Source organism: Gallinula chloropus (genome assembly GCF_964237585.1).
Source record: "Gallinula chloropus genome assembly, chromosome: 23".
NCBI lineage: Eukaryota > Metazoa > Chordata > Aves > Gruiformes > Rallidae > Gallinula > Gallinula chloropus.
Genome location: NC_140108.1, coordinates 5,047,114 through 5,065,635, shown reverse-complemented (window position 1 = coordinate 5,065,635; position 18,522 = coordinate 5,047,114). Strand labels below are relative to the sequence as shown.

The 18,522-nt window shown below is 44.8% G+C and overlaps 1 protein-coding gene across 1 annotated transcript in view; it reads right to left on the bottom strand.

Moving 5' to 3' along the window:
• Positions 1 to 18,522, bottom strand: part of UBR4 (ubiquitin protein ligase E3 component n-recognin 4) — a gene marked incomplete at its 5' end in the record, with an annotated part of 76,393 nt that overhangs the window by 37,850 nt on the left and 20,021 nt on the right. The window contains 29 exons of the mRNA XM_084274532.1: positions 18 to 122; positions 264 to 441; positions 567 to 697; positions 1,189 to 1,300; positions 1,820 to 1,941; positions 2,385 to 2,522; positions 2,751 to 2,919; positions 3,563 to 3,697; positions 4,175 to 4,238; positions 6,777 to 6,993; positions 7,427 to 7,643; positions 7,870 to 8,033; positions 8,888 to 9,089; positions 9,249 to 9,420; positions 10,441 to 10,598; positions 11,465 to 11,692; positions 11,980 to 12,132; positions 12,647 to 12,805; positions 12,975 to 13,157; positions 13,272 to 13,442; positions 13,670 to 13,897; positions 14,390 to 14,537; positions 14,656 to 14,726; positions 15,291 to 15,482; positions 15,667 to 15,730; positions 16,037 to 16,225; positions 16,435 to 16,633; positions 16,811 to 16,911; positions 17,696 to 17,797. Coding sequence (XP_084130658.1) covers positions 18 to 122; positions 264 to 441; positions 567 to 697; positions 1,189 to 1,300; positions 1,820 to 1,941; positions 2,385 to 2,522; positions 2,751 to 2,919; positions 3,563 to 3,697; positions 4,175 to 4,238; positions 6,777 to 6,993; positions 7,427 to 7,643; positions 7,870 to 8,033; positions 8,888 to 9,089; positions 9,249 to 9,420; positions 10,441 to 10,598; positions 11,465 to 11,692; positions 11,980 to 12,132; positions 12,647 to 12,805; positions 12,975 to 13,157; positions 13,272 to 13,442; positions 13,670 to 13,897; positions 14,390 to 14,537; positions 14,656 to 14,726; positions 15,291 to 15,482; positions 15,667 to 15,730; positions 16,037 to 16,225; positions 16,435 to 16,633; positions 16,811 to 16,911; positions 17,696 to 17,797 — 4,472 coding nt within the window. The remainder of the gene's footprint in view (positions 1 to 17; positions 123 to 263; positions 442 to 566; positions 698 to 1,188; positions 1,301 to 1,819; positions 1,942 to 2,384; positions 2,523 to 2,750; positions 2,920 to 3,562; positions 3,698 to 4,174; positions 4,239 to 6,776; positions 6,994 to 7,426; positions 7,644 to 7,869; positions 8,034 to 8,887; positions 9,090 to 9,248; positions 9,421 to 10,440; positions 10,599 to 11,464; positions 11,693 to 11,979; positions 12,133 to 12,646; positions 12,806 to 12,974; positions 13,158 to 13,271; positions 13,443 to 13,669; positions 13,898 to 14,389; positions 14,538 to 14,655; positions 14,727 to 15,290; positions 15,483 to 15,666; positions 15,731 to 16,036; positions 16,226 to 16,434; positions 16,634 to 16,810; positions 16,912 to 17,695; positions 17,798 to 18,522) is intronic.

Sequence of the window (18,522 nt, the reverse complement as noted above, 5' to 3'; positions counted from 1 at the left end):
TTGCAGTGAACAGTTACCTGATGCTGTTGTGTCTGAGAGTGTTCCAGCATCAAGAGAAGAAGAGCTGGGTGCTTGGCCCGACAGTCCTAAGCTCTGAAGTCCAAGTGCACTACTGCTGCTCCCTGCAAGAAGAAAACACACTCTGAGTATCCTTCTATGAGAAAGCGATGTTACTTCTGGCCTTCTCTGTACAGTTCATGGTTCTGTTACCTTTGCTCATATTCTAATTACCTTTCTGACTGCCAATAACACCTACATCTTACCTTGCTGATCTTGCTGCAGGCTCAGGGCAATGGCCAATTCCACCATTGTTTCATCGTCTGCATCTGGAGGAATATCCAGCATGGGAGGGAATCCCTCTGCTCCAGCCAGCAGAGCCTCCAGGGGAGAAGGGTTCCCATTATTCACATTTTCAGAAGTCTCCAGAACCATAGATTCAGACTACGGAGAGGAAACACATCGAGAGCTTTCACCAAACCAGCTAACAGGGTACTGCAAACTGATGCACTCTAATTTAACTAAACTCAAGCACCTAATGTACTGAAAGAGCAGCACTCTGGGCTTACCACCATCTCAAAGTCCCCGTGATCAACCTCACTTTGCTCCTGGCTCTCTTGTCGGATATGCTCGCCGTTTGCTATCCCAGAACTCTGCAGCTTGTCTTCTGCGTCGTCATCATCATCATCATCCTTATCTCCTGAATTACAAGCAATTAATTCACATCATTACAAACAAGGTAATGAAAGCTGAAAAAAAACTTTAAGCTATCCTCAGTTTATCCCCAGTCACTAATGGATTCCATGACAACTACAACTCATGTCAACGCTAAGAAAGGATCTCTTGGATGGAGGTCTGATCTCTGCACACATCTTTATGACTTGAAAACATGCACAGAAATACTATGGCAGTTTGGATGATTAATAACCCCCCTAGATAAAATAATCACCTCTTACTGAAAGGGGAATATGTCAGAGATCTCTCCTCTCTCAATCCCTGAACATCAAGTAAGAGGTGAATGTTTATTAAAAAAAAAAAGGGGAGAGGGGCTAGGGGTAAGAGAGCGAAAGAAAGGAGGAGGACTGGGTTTAGTCTCTTTTAGTCCCATTTACAGGACTACTTTATTTTCTTTTCTGACAAACAAAATAGGTCATGCTCATTTAAAAGCAAAGATGAATGGATCTGGCATACCCATAGGAGTGTTGCTCCGAGGGGAGGACGGCAAGGTGACGTGTCTCCGCTTGTTCCTTGGTCTCAGCACTCTGATCAAAGCTTGTTTGCAAGAAAAGCTCACTGCAGGATCCTAGAGCGTTAATAGTTAATCATTAAACTTCTTAAGCTTTAAGTGCTGATGCACAGTATTTGGAAAGATAGCTAAAAATACACTTCTGACCCTCTGGTGGTCCTGATTCACATCAGACATAGGTCACTGCCTAACTTCTACACTCCCTGTTTCCCCCAGCAGCCACAAAGCAATACTTATGGTTCCACATGCAGCACACGACAAACATTAACAGAACACAAGGAGAGAGACATGCCTCCATTAACTCCTGGCTGCATCGTTTTGACCACAGGCCTCTCTTTTGTACCTTTAAGACCTATAAGATCATCGAATCAAACCTTAAACCTACACTGCCAAGTCATACTAACCCATGTCCTGAAGTGCCACGTCTACACATCTTTTAAATACCTTCACCACTTCCTGGGCAGCCTGTTCCAGTGCCTGACAACCTTTTGGGTGAAGAAATTTTTCCTAATATCCACTCTAACCCTTTCCAGTGCAGCATTGCAGGCTGAAGCACTGCAGAGCACGATCACCTACCGGGCAAAGTAACATCTGCATGTAGATCTTGGATGCCGTATGGATACAATCGAGTTCGCAGGTGCAGTATCCATGGATAATATCCACCAAAGCATTGACTGTGGCTTCAACGTGAGTGAGACCTAACAAGCAATAAAAGCAGGGCTGTAATTGATTGCACATTTCAGCACACCTAGTGAGACACTGCAGGAAGTATTTTTTATTTGTGGACTTCAAGGCACAACGTTAGCATCATAACTAGGTTGAAAATTCCTCTCCAAAATGAGCTTACACACCAAGCTGGTCTGTCTGATGGAATTCTGTGCACACTATATGCCAGCACCACTAAATATCCTCTAACACCATCCATGAAGTTAAATGCAAATCAATCATCAGTCCCTTCTTCTTAGCACAATGAGCGTATTTCCCAACAAAAGAAACACAGCAGGATTTGCAGATATACCTCAGAAAACACTCACAGCACCATTAGCATTTTAAGCCTAGTTTGGAACAAGTAATTTTCTCTTGTTTACAAGTTTAAAATAGAGTCCTTCACAATCCAATAGCAAACAAAGAGCTGGCTCACCTGGCAGGCAGGCAGGGGCAAGGAAGGCGTTTTTGGGCTTTGATGCATGTAGCTTCCAGAAGTGGTTAATCAACTGGGTAATAAAGGTGCAGCCATCTCCTTCAGTGTGTTTCTGGGCCTCTTGCCCTTCTTCGCTCTCTGTACAGATTAGAAATCAGCTGTCAGACATGGGAAGCATTAAAAAGCACAGTAACACCAAGTTTAATTGAAATGGCTTTTGTTAGAGGCTCTGGTGTCCTCGTTACAAGGACTATCGCACACCTAACAGACGTGTTTCATACAGTCCCTGTCACACCAAACCAGGCACCCCTGAGGCACCTTTAATTATCACCTCAGAAAGCTGAAGAACAGTACAGACTTATCTACCTGTTTCCAACTGCTTCGATTCTGTATAGTGGACCAGGTTGTTGGGCCTCATAATGGCAATGGATCGAGCAGTGATGACCAGCCTCTGAAATACTTCAGGATCAAGGTCCTTTCCTTCTTTGGTTGAGGAACTCAAATACTGAATGGCTTTACTTAGCAATGCTTGGTCCTGTAAAGCAGAAGATAACATAGGCAAAGAAAAACAACAGACAATGGCACAACAAACTCCAACTACAGGACAGATTCTGGGAAAATCTGGCACTTGCACCTTTAATTCTTGGCCAATGTCATCTAGGAAGCACAAGTAATATTACAAAGTCACCCTGTAAGAAAAGTAATCTAGCTCAAAAATTGATTTTCACATTTGCTTCCCTTTGGGCTTCAGTGTGGATAGAAAGACCAGTGTATAAACATCATGATTCCGGTGTTTAGCCAAGGCTATCTCTGCAGGCATCTGTGCCCTGACTGCAGTTACGTTACCACATACTCTAACCACTACTTACTTTAGTATTTCCCTATCAGCTTATTCCAGATGCCTGTGGAAACAGAAACCAGAGCAATGGACAATGTACAAACAGTGTGTTTTGAGATCCTTATTTCTCTGGATTAACTGACATAATTTCCCATCAAAATCTTCATAAAGGACTTTAAGTAGTGAAGTTCTGGTGAAACACAAAAGCCAGCAATGCAGGCAGTGGGAGCTGTTAGAGGAAAACTAGCCAGCAGGTTTATGGTGCACGGAGGAAGGGCTTTCTAAAGGTGAGCTGCACTGCCAGGTTAGAGGGGATATTGGAACCCTGGCACCGTGTTACCTTGTGGTTATGGTAAGCTGAGCGGCTGGTGTGCAAGCTTGCCAGGAGGCTCTTGGTTTGCTGCTGGACGCTGGAAGGGGCTGGCATGGACAGCAGCATAGTAGCCAGTTCCTGAGCTGCCACCTTATTCTTCTCCTGCTCCCAAGAACAGACAAAAAAACCATTCTTCAGCATATTTACTATGAAGGTGATGAGTGAGTCTGATTTCACAGTGTACCTGCAGCTCCCTCCCCTCCCTGATGCACACAAGCTTCTGCCTTCCTTCAACACTGTTTTTATAGACTCCTCAATTTGTTATCTGACATTTAAGGAAATCTCACATGTTTACATAAGAAGAGTCCTTTCCAGATTTATGGGCTTCTACCCTGCTGGTTTTGTAAACGAGGTCACTCTACAGCACAAAAAATCCCACCAGCATAAATGCAAATACCAATTGTCATTCTAAACTAGTTTCAAATGCTTTTGGCTAAGTCAACTTTCAGATCAGCCCTCTAAGCAAAACGGATGCGGCTCTCTCCAGTATCAGGCCCCCAGGGCTGCAGGAGGTGCTGCTGATCTTGCCCCTCCTCCCCATCTCTGCAAGCTCAAGAATGTATTCAGAAAGTTACTTGCCTTCTCGTTGACTGGTCCTACAGCAAAGCAGCTTTCCAGCGCTTCTAAAGAACTCACTACTAGCCTGGAGGGAGAAAGGAAAGCAGGCTTGAGTACAGCAACCCTTCTCTCTCCTTAGCACTTCGCTTTATGCGGGCTACAGTCATGAGTAGCTCAGAGACAGCTAACGAATGCCAAGTACAAAATCAAAGCATGATAAAACCTGCCACAGGCACCATGCATATCATTTCATTGTGTTACAGACCAGAGTTAAACCTGGCTCACGCTCACAGACAAACTTAGGACTGCTTTAATAATCCACAGCTGAAAGACAGGGGCTTTTCTCTACCAAAGAGGATAAAACATTTCCTTACGCAGCCTGCAGCAGGGATAACTTGGATTGTCTTGACAGTACCAATTCACCATGGCCCACAGACGTACATATGACTGCAGATCAAGGGTTGGTATGACACATGGGAAAAAGCGTAACCGACTTTTCTAAGGGAGCAAGATTCTACTCGCTTGCTATTTTCACACAGGTTGCTCCTTCCAATTTGGAGTTTCAGCTAAAATACTCCGGAGGAAAATTAACTTGGAGCACTGGGTACGACCCAAGAGAGAGATGCCCAAGTTCAAACTTTTGACAGGGCTTAAAGGCAGGCTAGTAAAATACTTGCCCCAAGGGAAAAACCTTAGTTACAACTGGTGGTAAAGTGCTGAATCTCCCTTGCAGCACCACTTCATGCCTCTCGGGACAACTACTGAAATGCCATCTGACACACCAGAAGGAGCAGTGCAAGAATACAGGACAAAGGAGGGAAAAGATAGCATTAAGGGGAGGAATAACAGAGTAGGATTGGATACAAGGTAGAAAAAACAATCATCTGGTCTGGTGGTGATAAATAACATTCCATTCCCTTGCCCACAGCCACCCTCCATACAGCTGGTAGGGGAATATCAATGGGATAAAAGGACGCAAGGAGGGAACGAAGCGCAAAGATTCTGTCAAACAAGCAACAGTTACGCTGTATACAGCGAAAATCCGCAGACCACCTCATCTTTACATTTCACTAAACCATCTGCCATGCAATGACCAGAATGTAAAGAAGCAAATGTCACTTGGAAAACAAACAAACGAAAAAAAAACAACCCCAGTCAACAAAAGCCACATCATGTGTTCTGTCTCTCTGACACACACTCATTCGTGCAGAGAAAAGGATGGCATACTAACCGGTCCAGGGTGGTTAGGGACTCAGTTTCAGAACTTTGGGGGAGCAAAGAAAAAGGAAACAAAAAAAAAAAATAATGTGTAAAGCTCACAGAAAAACTCCCTAGAACACATTCTAAGCAAAAGGCAAATTAAATGGGGAAATCAGGAAGCTGGGAGAGCGCTGTGTGCAGTAAATCTAAGCATGGTTCTTCCTATCTGGGCAGCAGACACTTGCCTAATAGCAAAACAAATAAAGGAGACCCAGGCTACCTAGTGCAGAGAAGCCAAGCACTTTGCTTAAACCACTGCTGAAGGTTAAATATGAAGTAAGAGACTCCAAACTTCTGATAGGAAAGCTTCTTGTCACCTGCCATTAGCTGTTCCTACCCAAGAGGCACTTTAAAAGGTAACCACTCTGCAGTCTGTAACACGTAAGTAAAAATAAAAAGAACAATCCTTTTGAGTCTGAGGTTTTTTTAATGTAATCCCACAGCTCTGGAAAACCAGAAAGTATGTCTGTGCCAAGAGGGACATCTTGTGGAGATGTCACAACAGAGGAGGGAAGGAAAGAGAAAATAAACACAGGATAAAAATCCCATGAATTGTTAAGACAAACTACTGAAGGATGGCCAAACAGGTCCTTCAGCACTGGCACTTCCAGCCTTAACCCAAGCATTTTTGTAAGGACAAATTAACCACCCTTACTCACAGTCAAGCAGAGTATCCCTAAAACCACTCTTTTCCAGCAGGGCCAGCTCCTCTCTGATCTGCTTCCTTCCTAGCTCACCAAGCTTTCTGTGACCCTTATGGCACAGACTGTACGAGCTCAGAGAAGGACCATGAGGTGGATATATTAAAAAAAGAATTCTCTTTATTCTGTTAAACACAGACCCAACTCACCCTCATGCTTTGACTCTCAGCAGGGATATGGTGTGGGAGGAACCTAACATTTTCTCCACCACAGTAGTTACACCTTGCAGCTCATATATCTCAGGTAAGTTGGTGAGAACCATGTACCTAAAGTAAGGGCACACACAAGGTCTTCCTCCAACCTGAACTCAACTTCAGAGAGGCCTAAACTTTGAGATGTCTAGAGAATGAGAAAGGGCCAGCTTGAAATGAGAAAATGGACCATGAAGGCAGAAATCTCTTTTAGCTCTTCAAGACTGCTGTAATGAATGAACTTAGCAAAATGAAGCATGCACACAGATCTGTTCATCTATTCCACCAGGTAAATCAAAAGCGAGGCCAAAGCCCTCCTTAGAAGATAACCACTGACTTCCCAGTTGTTTTGTATGAGAGCCACTCCTTTAAGTTCTCCCAGTTAAGAAAGGCACCCAAGTGTGCCTAGGGCCTCTCTACAGAAACTACCCATTTTCAAGGAGAAATAGCAGACAGGCAGCAGGGATGTACCTCTCCAGGACAGTCCCACTGGCAGCAGCAGGGGTGGCTGACTCTGTGTCCCCAGTGCCATTCCCTTGATTCAGGTTTGGGGGACAAACGTTGCTCACTGAAGCAGAGGGGAAATCTTCAGGGGGCTCATCAGGCCATCCAAACTGTTCTTTGGTTTTGCCATAAATTTTTATGGAATCCATCATCGTGACTCCAGCAGGATCCACCGAAGCTCCAACTGCAGTGAGGAGAGAAATGTCTTAAAAACTAACTGAAGAGTTTATTTTGAATACAAACAAACATAGTCTCATAAGGCCAGGACACCAATCACACCACATCATTAATAAACACCCCCTCGGACAGCTTCACCTCTTTCTCAAGGCCACTTTCCTTTTCTAGCACCTCAACCAAATTGGTTGAAATTAATCTATCACCTCCTCAAATCTGGTTAATCACCAAATTCACCAAACTACTGAGCTGAGTCGAGCCATTGCATGCTCATCCACTGCAGCATGAAGTTATTACACGCTCAGGATTTGCCCCTCAAACTGTTTCAATAGCCAGGTAGAACAAACAGATTGTGGAAATCCTCCCTTCCAGGAGGTGACGCACAGGGGCTTCAACCCACCCAACCAACAGGTAATTAAAGCAAACAATTAACAGAGACTTACTGAAGATGGTGAGCTTTTTGTCAGCCTGCAAGGCTTCCTCACGAGTGAAAGGGAAATCAAACCACCGAGCCCTGGTCATGTTCAGCTGCATGGTGCGGCCAAAGATCTCCAGGTATGAGGGCGCTCGCTCGATGGCTTGCGTGCCAATCTGGATCCGCATGCCTGTCATCACCATCGTGCTGTTATTGTTTGTCACTTCAATGGTGAAACCCCCAGGCTGTGGAAGAGAAATCACAGCTCAGAAAGGTGAGGCCAGAAATTCAATGCTAAGCTAAGAATCTGAAGTCTGTACAGAGATGCCTCTGGTTTATCTAACAGCAGCATGGGATTTTTATTTGTACAGGGTCATTTGAACAACACAGGCTTCCAGGAAAAGGTGTGCTATGAATCCAGACAATAACGTCACCCAATGCCCAAGAGCATCCCCAGATTGCCCCATTTACCTTTGTGTTGGCCACATACATGCCCGTGGAATTGAGCCGGTGCTTTATCTGCTGAGCATTGTAAACCTGCAGCAGGTCATTGCCTCCGAACTCCACATCTGTGAGTTGCTGGTTGTGTTCGAAGAAGTCAATGGGGAAGTTGACTTGGCTGGATGTGCGAGTTGCTGAAAAGGGAGAGAGGTATTTTTGGCCAAACACATTCTCAAGAAGCAAAGCTATGGTAAAATGCTGTGGTGTGAGCTTGTCTCCTGTGGGAGCGCTCACGTGAGAGAGCGAGCGAGTGGTGCATCTTTATATATATCTACAGAAACATTTACCCAGACACAGCCAGTCCTCAGCCCTGAGCTTAACAGCAGTTGTCAGATGGAAACATCTGAAGTATCTATATGATATGGATCACAGAATGGTTATGGTTGGAAAAGACCTTCGAGATCATCAAGTCCAACCATCTATCCAGCTCTACTAGGTCCAATACTAGACCATGTCAGCAAGCACAACATCCACTCTTGTTTTCAACATCTTAAAGGATGGTGACTCAATCACCTCCCTGGGCAGCCTGTGCCAATATCTGACAACCCTTTCAGGGAAGAAATTGTCCCTAATATCCAACCAAACCTCCTCATAAGATATGTCTTCCAAACCCTCTGCCAGCCCTGTAGCCCTTCTCTGGACATGCTCAAGCATCTCGATGTCCTTTGTGCAGTGAAGGGCCCAAAACAGAACACAGTACTCCAGGTGTGGTCTCACCAGCGCTAAGTACAGGGGAAGGATCACTTATCACTTCCCTGCTCCTGCTGGCCACACTGTACCTGATACAGGCCAGAATGCCAATGGCCTTCTTGGCCACCTGTGCACACTGCTGGCTCATATTCAGCCGGCTATTGATCAACACTCCTAGGTGTCACTCCAGACAGCTCTCAAGCCACTCCACGCCTGTAGCTTTGCATGGGGTGGTTGTACTTTGTATTTATGTTTGCAACCACTACCTTACACAAGGTATGTATGAGAAATCCCTTACTAATAGCAGCTGCCTTCCGCTTGCGAACTGGCTTCATGATGCTGATGACGCTGCTAGGTTGGAGAGAGGGCTGGAGCCAGTAAGAGGTATTCTCTACGTTGGCCATGTAGATCCTTAGGCTGCCATCTTCACACAGGAGGATCATAGTAGTCCTCTGCTGTTCATTGCAGGCTGTGTGACGGATGGCCACCATGTCCTGAATCTGCAAAGAAAGGTGAGCAACACAACTCAAGGAAAGGACCTGCAACTGCTGTTTGAAAGAACAAACTCTTCGTGTTAGAAAAGTTGCAAAACCTAGATCTTGTTCAAGGAACAAGAAAACATATTTGAAGAGCCAAAAATAGAGGGAACTGGGACTTACCTTTGCTTTGGCTGGTAAGGTTTTAATCTCCTGGATGAGAAAGGTGTCTGGCTTCACCATCACCACCAGCGGGACACCTGTGGTTTGCTGAACACAGCACACCAAGCCAGGATGGTTCATCACCTCAGACCACTGACACAGTGCCGGTGAAGTCTTACTCCCACCATTTGAACTGCAGGAGATGAAGGGCAGAATGACATTGATTTAAGAAGCAACAACAGGTAAAGACACAGAAAACTCGTCACCATTCAGATCAGTTAAAGTTTGGTCCTCATCAGGAATTCAAACCTCTGCATTAATGAACAGCCAGGAACATCAGGTTATAGGTGAGAAATCCAAGACAGTCACTTCAGTGGGCAGAAGGCACGAGCATCCCACTTCACAGCCCTGATAGCTACCCCAAAAAACTCCAGGAGACACCTACTAAGTAACATTTTATGCCCCAAACCAAGGCAGTAATAGTAAAGTGACTTTCAGCTAATCTTTTAATCTGAACAGATGCACAGTTCCATGTTTCAACACACCCAGAGGAACTAAGCAAAGGCCAGTGCAGAGGAACCTGCATGACTCTGCTCACTGGAAAAAACCAGAGCTGCAAAACTTCTAAGCCAAACTGGTCCAGGACTCGGGAGCTCCTGACCCTTCCATAGCCTACTCACGACAGGGGCTTTGTGTCAGGCTAGTGAAGAGTCTGTGGTCTAACTGCCCAGCTTTGGCTGTCAGAACAGATGACAAAACAGCTTTTTTTCTTGCCACGTTCATGGCATAAGAGATTGGTTTCCCTCAAGGGAGTCTGAAAATAAGCTTTAATATGCACAATACACAAGGTCCACTGCAGTACTGGTGCCGAAAGGAAACAAAGGCTTCCTGCTCTGCAGCCTCTGCGAGGGTGGGTAATCCCATCAGTTCCAGCTGCTGCACCAGCAGCAGCACCGCGCGGTGCAGCAAGGCTGCTCTGAAGCCACCTTTCCCCTGTGCAATCACATGCCCTGATGCTTCAACAGCCAGCATCGGTTTCAAATCATTCTGCAAATTAGGCCAGAAGCACCACGAAAACTAGCAAGAAATCATCAGTCAAGAAAGCAATCTTCACCAGAAGCTTTGGCCACCCAGAGCTGGGATGTTCAGAATAACTAGTAGTATTTATTAAACAGAAATTAAAATGCAGTGGAGCTTTCCACACAAGCCTCACCTCTTGATGTTAATAGGGAACAGCCGCTGCACTTCCAAGTTGGCCCGGCTGATGGTGGCTGCAAAGGATTTGCCTTGGCAGTAACTGAAGAACAACATCTGCAGCACGTGGGAGTAATACACTGACACTCCTCCTCCTGCTACCTGGCCATTACTGTCCTGTAGGACCAGAGAGAAATGACAGCATTTAAGATAAACACACTTCCTCCAAAAGGCTCTGTCAAGGCTTTTGAATTTCTCATGAGGGAATTATTCCAAAAGCCTTTCCCCTGCTCCCTTCCTCCCCAGCAGTGAGAGAACGCAGCCCTAAACGACAATTTTCTAAGCTCAACTCCTTGGTGAACTCATCCATCAGATACTTCAAAGGCTTTTGAAGGGGATACTGAGATTGCATCCCCATAGGCCGTAGGTAGCGCCCTCGGCTACTGCATCTCTGTGCTTGAATGCCGTATGACAATCTCACAAGGAGCGCTCCCCATGTTCCCAGCTCATAAAAGTGCTTTCCTGAGGGCTGCCTTCTCATCTATTCCCCTGCTTTGGAGCAGGCTGGGGCAAAAACACTGACTGAAATGTGGGCAGATTTTAAAAGTTACCCCCAAGCTGCTCTTGACCAGAAACAAAGGCTCGCTCCACCTCTGCAAGCCTCAGTGGCGGTCAGTAACTTTATCCATTCTGGTTTCTGCACCTTTGGAGTGCCTTGCTCTGAGAACAGTAGTGCTCTGAAGCCATCACCCTGCTGAGATATCCTGCTGGGCATGACTTCAGAGCCAGCCATGGAAAACATGCTCCATTTTCTAGATGAAAGGATCAAGGGGTTTAATTTACACCCCCACCCCCTTTCACTGCAAGGATATTTCTCTTTAGAGGAATGGCAAGCTCATTGATCTAGATCAGGGGGCTTAAAGGGGGAAAAAAATAGAAGGAAAAAAAGGAAAAAAAGCAACTTCTGCCTTTAAATGTAAGACACAAACAGAAGGGAGAAAGCCACTGCAGCCCTTGCTACAGGAAAGGGAAGTCACCAGTACCTTTAGGTCCTCGTGATTGACTTCTAGCACATTGGTGACGTAGAAGGGTCCATGCTGGGCACTGCTCGTCTCTTCCATGAGCTGAGTGTAGATGTACCCAGCAGAGGACATGATCACTATGATGTTCTTCCCCTCCTCGTTGAAAAGGAAAGTGACATCCCTGATTTTGGAACTCGGTAGAAGGAAATAGAAAGTGGGACTCAAGGCATCTACAGAGAGATCGTAAATCTGTGGGAAGAATCAAGGAAACCATTAACTACTATGATACAAAGCAGTGCAAATGGACAAGAGCTGAGACAAGGGAATGCTTATTAGATGTTAACAGTTCATTTTTTTTGCTCTTTGGGATCACTGGTTTTGCTTTTTCTTAGGACAACAACAGCCAAACACCACCAATTCATATTTCCCGTTGATTTCTAACTAAGAACACTATTCTTCCACATGCAACTCCAGAGAGATGCAGACTCTAAAGCCTGAAAGCAGATATATCATCAATAGCTTACGCCCAAACATACCTTCACGAAGTCTGCAGTCACAATAGCAAGCTCTGTCTGTGATCCTGGCAGCCACACGGCTTTAATGATGAAATTTCCAGTGGCTAATTGGGGATGAAGCAACAAATGATCTGAGACTGATCCAGAGCTGCTGAACGTCAACACATGGCAGTCCTGGGGTAATGAAAATATTTGGGCAAGTATTAGAACAAAATATTTATAAATATTTCAAGCCAAGAACAGAGTGAAAAGCCAGCCTCTTAGAAGCAATAATGCCTCATAGAGTAAGAATCTAAAGTTCCTGCATTTAAGGTGAATGAAATGAAAGTTTACAAAGAAAAAAATAAGCAAACCAACCCAAACCACCCCGAGTCCAGCTGTTTCTTGGCTAAATAACACACTTATGGATTCTGCACTGTGAAAGCTGAAGGAAAATTTGGGGAAATACAAAAAGAGGAGTCCTTGCTAAAGACCACTAGCTGTTAGAGACTAGTTCTAACACACTGAGCTTCACATGGCCAGACCCTGACTCCAGTCTTAAAGTAAAATTTGCCTAAATAGAGAAGTTGTTTATCATGACATCAGAAGATGTGTTTCATGAGCTGAAATTAGTGCCAGAGGAAGGAAACACAGCTTGTCCTGAGCCAATATTTCCAACTGCCTAGAAAAGGGGTTGGAAGATACTTACTTTCAGTCCACACACGGCCAGGTAATCCTCCTTGCAGGGATTTCCAGTGAGGCTCAGCACTGTAAACGGAACGGGCGCAGATGCGAGGCGAGTAAGGGTCAATTTTCTTTTGCTGGAGTCTGCTTGTTTCAGCAATGCTGAGAGCTGAAGGACTGTAATCTGCAGAACAAAAGCAACTTACTCACCCAACTTCACAGCTGAGGGGAAAAAGGCGTTTTGATTTCAGCTCTATGACTACGTCCCTGCACTCTTCACGGTTCCTGCTGCAAGACCTCTTCTCATTTTCCTTTCCCATTCCAACATCCTCCACAGAGTTAAGAGAACTCACCTTGCCCTTTTCGTGACTCACAGCCAGGTGCTGCCGACGCCCATGTGGGGACGACAGGACACACATCGCCACCCGCCTCAGCACGTGAGCGCTGATCAGCTGCCGGATTGTCTGGCCCTGGTCCCCGCTGTAGTTCATGCGGACGTTCTCAAAAGCACCTTCTTGAGAGCCAAGAGTTGGGACCTGAGTGGTTAGACAAAAGTAGATCACTGAAATGTTTCTGTTGAAAAGCAATCCCAATTAAATGAGTGATTAGCCACAATCTAATCACTCCTAACAGTCCCTTCAGTATCATACCATCAACTGATCTGTCATTTCGACTGACTTGTCCAAGGTATGCAGCTCGTTGAGAGCTTGCTGTGCACGACTGCTGCTCCCCATGGCTGAAGCTTGCTGAAAGTTTATCTGAATGGCATCCATCAGGAAATTCAGCATCTCCAGCACCAAAGGTGCAAAGGAGAAGTTGGCCTACAAGAAATGGATACGGGAAGTAAGGCACACGATGCTCTTTTTGAGTATCTTCACAAGAGCTTCATGTCAACTGGTCTTTAAAGCCAGAGGCTACTTTGATGAGCCTTCTTATTATAAAGAGCAGCATAAAAACAAATCAATACACTTGGCTCCTTGCAAATACAGTCTGCCCAAGATCCTCATCATAAACCATCTCCCTTTTAACAAACAGCTGATAATTATACCTGGGACTGCAATTCCTCTCGACAGCCCTCAACATTTCTACACAGGCTGCTCTTCTTGGGTTTTTCTTCATCAGGGCCTTTCCCCTCACTGATGGTGACCTTGGCTTTCTCTGCAGGAGAGGTGCTTGCATGTCGAATGACACTCTCGGGCACTCTGGGCTCGCTCTGGAAGGCAGATTCTTTCATGGTAGAGCTCATACCACTGCTGGGTGTTCTCTTCACCAAAGCCTGCCAATGACACAGCAATGCTCCAAGTCCAAAACAGACTCAATCTGACCACTGACAAAATGAATACAGATTCTAATAGCAGCAAGATTAACATAATCCTAATGAAACAGAGCGCAATTCTCTTCAACTGACAAGAGTTTTCAACTGAGTCTATTCTAAAGTAATAACACAACAGTATCCCACACACCTTGATACACACAAGTATTAGAAAAAGAGAAAGCAGCTGAAGCTAAACTGTAAATTCTGTAAATGTGGGTGGAATCCTGAAAGTCACTGGGACAGAGATTTGCTTTTGCATTTATTTGGTGCAAAAAAAGAAATCCCCAGGCTGATTGTTAATTAAGAAGGTTCGTTATAAAGCCAAGTCCTTCAAGTCTTTGGATTCTTATGTGCTCATATCACAACACAACTTATAGCTGAACAGAAACCTCTGCTAAAGACTTTAACAACTCCAGGAATCAGAGCTTCTATCTTAACATGAAGACACTTTACCAGGCAACTGCCATCTTCCTTGGCTCCACAATCACAGAAGAACGATCCATATTTGGCATAAGAAATCTCATGATCCTTGTGGCAAACTTTAGCACAAACTGTGCAAACACCAACCCCATCAACCATCTTGCAAGTGTGACAGTGGTACCTGCACAAAAGAAGCCACATGTGTTATAAAACACAGTGTCTTGGGAATCCTCCACGAACTGCAGCCTGCAGTCCTTCTCGACAGCCCAAAATCCTGAACTCAAGTTTGGGATTCTTACCAGTGTTGATTCATGAATTCTTTCTGTGTGATGGTGAAGGTACAGAGTTTATTACAAAGAGAATCTTCATCCTACCAAGAAGAAAATTGTTTTAGAAAGGTATTTGAACTGTGGCTACAGTAAAGGCACGTGGTACAGAAAACATTCCTTGAACATTAAAGGTGCATTTATAAGAAGTTTTAGCACCACCTAGCTAAAAGGCTGCAGCTGGTATCAAACCCCATGGAGAAAGGAGATTGTGATATTTTATAGCAATTCAAAAGAGTGAATAAAGAAAACAGTTAAAAATACATATACTGGGACAAGATATTTCAAAGAATGCATTAGTAACAGCTTTTTTCTCCACACAATAGCACTTAAAAGCCCAATATAAGTTGATTGTTGATGCAAAAGTCAGTAATTGATGAACAAACTGATAGGAACAAAGCCATCCTGCTCCTTTTCTTCCATTTGGTTGTCTAAACTTTCACCTTTTGTTGACATCACAAAGCCAACAGATCTACACAGGAATGACAGATATTCTCTTCCAATTAGGGTTCTTCACAAACAGCAACAACAAAACCTTGACTTCAGACTGGAGTAATTCTGACTCAGAAGCTACAAATTAAATCTTTGTCTCTGTGACTACTGCCTACCGAATCTTCAGCTTGAGAGTCTTCCTCCTCCACTGCCAACTCTTCCACCCAGTCCGAATCCACCTCAATCGCCCGTTCCTCTCCGTCAACAGACAGGTGACTCGGTCCTTGGCCGCTGGTCTGGCTCAGTGCGTTAGTGACATCGGCCAGGTAAGAGACAATATGGCACGTGCACTCCAGGATAGTCACGTGCTGTGAAGTAGAGATGAATGACAATGAGATGCAAGCCTTAAATCTTAAATAGCTGCTACAAGGCAAGAAAACAGAACAGTCCCCCTGCCCAAACTGCTTTGGAACTCCCACTACGAAACCCAACAGGACAGCTGGTACAGCTCCCGCCTCAGGTTAATGCAAGTTAAGCAAGTGTCAATCTTACCTTCCCCTGCATGACATTGGCATTCATTTTTTCTACTACATTCTTCTGTGACAGGTATTTCTTGCTGTAACACAGGAGGAAAAGACCATTTCAGTCCTTGGGAATTATAAACACAGTTCTCACCAACAGCTTCAAGGATTCAGCTTGCTTTAGAGTAACAACAGGAAATGTATAAATGTAGTAACCACACCATCAAGAGTGGAAGAGATGGGAAAACCCACATGTTTGTTTCTAACAGGGGGTCACAGATCAGCCTCTCTCTGATACTCTGTCCCCAAACTCCCAGGAAGAAAAAATAAATTAAAAAACCCAAACCAACTCCATCCAAGCAATGGAAGGGACCAAACAGCAGCAAACAGTTTGTTCTTACCATCGGCCCAGCCAGTCAACAGCAGCACTGTGAAGCTGGAGGTGTCCTGCACCTTGTCCTGCACTAGCCAAAGTTGCCATCACGACCATCAGTTCAGGAAAGCCTGTGCCATCACCGTTGGCCAGCATTTCTGTGGCCATTGGTATCAGAGTACTCAGTAGAACAGTGCACACGCCTTCTCCGACTTGGCTGGTCAAAAAGCAGAAAGTTTCAGATGTAGTACATCCCCCACCAAAACAGAGCTAAGCCCCAGGGACACAGCAATGCCTTGAGGGCAGAGCAACATGCCCTCATTTGAAAGCTGACAAGAAGCCATCAGCAATCACAGTTAATCTACACAACCAGAGAACAGAAAAACCCAGCAGCTCACCAAAGAAATGACAGAGGCTATACTTTACCTGTTCTCCCGAACAATGTAAGTCGTCAAGAGTTGAAGCAGTTGCCTGTTCTCTTGCACAACGTCCAGCTGATCTGAATCTTTGGGTGGGGACATGGTCATCCTGGTTAACCAGGCCTGGAGACGTACAGGCTCCACACAAGCCAGCTGAGCCAAAGAGCCACAGAGTCGGAGCAGGCTGGGGTTGGGACTCTTCTCAGCTAGGAGAAAATTCTGAGTGAGTGACAGATGGTACAATGTTTGAAGACACCTTTCCACTGGAAGTGTGAAGCTGTCACTCTACTAGCTCTCACATGCATCTTTCATGCATCTTCATATCACACACTAATATAAGACCAGTACAAGGTGGATAAAGGAAGGACAGAACAAGCACTTACTGAGCTGGAAGAGCTTGGTGAAGAATTTCAGCACCCTGTTACAGAACTTTGCCGAGAGGTTTTCATTGGCTGTTGCCATCATGATCTGGACCAGTTCTCCACTATATGGAGGGGGAAATCAAGTCAGTTTGGTAAAGGATGACCCATTCCTTTATTTCACTTGCACTTAGTTACAGCTGCCTCCACGCTGAAGAGCGGGGATGGGCTGTATTACTATCACTCAGCGGCCCAGCCACCAAAGCTGCTTTCAGACAAAGAGCCAGCTCCTAGCTCAGACTGAAACTTGTAAATCCCACAAACTCCTGAGTAACATATCAGTATTGTCCATGTATCAAGTCACAAAGGACCTCTACTGCCAAACCACACTTCAGGATTTTCTTCCTTATTTTTCCCTTCCATGTTAACAAAGCACAGCCACCAGACTGCTTCAGTTCTGAACTGTTCAGTAAGTAGAGAGTAAAGTCAGACAATGGTCAGCTTTCTACCAGAAACAAACATTCCTCCAGTTCACCCTCATATCTCTTCCAAACACTGTGCTACGCAGTTCCCACCATAATTTGCCTTCATAATTCTAGTGTCAGGCCCACACCCTACCTCCACCCTTAATATTATGAATGTATTGCCCCAAGAAAGCATGGAGAGGACTTGGGATTTTGCAGTTTGGGCTCTAAATATCTTATAGACCAGCATCTCTCAAAAACCTCCTTATAAAGCCTTTACCAAACAAGCATCTTGCAAGATTCCCCACTGATGATCTATGAGGATTCACCAAGTGTTTTATTTAGAGTTAGAAAGACCCAGGTCCTCTCCCCCACACAAAATCTTTTCAAACAGTTCTGCATTTTCCTGCACGTTCAGGAGCTGTCACTTTCAGGATGACTTCACCTTTCTGAGAAGAATTCCTCCATGGCTTTTCGGGCCTGGCTGCTCTCCAGCTGTTTCTCCAGATGCTGCAAACATTCCTCCAAGATGGACTCGTCCAGACCACTGAGGACCAAAAGCAGCATATATAATAAGAATAGATTAGAGCAATTTCAATAATTTCAAGGATTGAGAGCCAAAAGTGTCACATGATGCTGTAGACAAATTACAGTCAGAAACCTGGAATAATCTAGACCTTTCAGCCTCCTCACATTACAAATTCCTCTGAGTGGCTGTTCTTTTTACACTCTTAAGTCTCTTTTAGTGTTACCCCTCCCCATTCTCCCTTGCACTCACCCCCACTCCACAACGCTCCCTGCAAGTACAATCCAATTACATTCTCTACCAGAAGGAGCAGATCTCTCTCTGAACACCTCCCATCCAGAGAGGATCAGTGTTGAAAAGATGCAACATCATCACGCCTAATGGTTTTATGTTTCAGATGGGCAGAATCAACATCTGTGCATCAAGCTTATTCCCTCTACACACAGAGAGGGGGTAAGGGCTGGGAAGCACAAATCTGGCTAGTTTACTATGATAAAGCAGGGATTAGCCAGCCTTATAAACAGCAAGAACAGAGACAAAGGAGTATAAAGCAAGTTTGGTTGGCATCTTCAGCTTTGATTTTGTGACTGTATTTACATAATTTTCTATTTGCTTAGATAAAAAAAACCTATCTGAATATATACATGCTCCATCCAGAGTTACAAGAGGTGCTTAAAACCCACTGTGCCTCAACAGCAGCACTGAAAACTCTGGTAATGTGAATAGAATATCTCCTATTTTTAGTC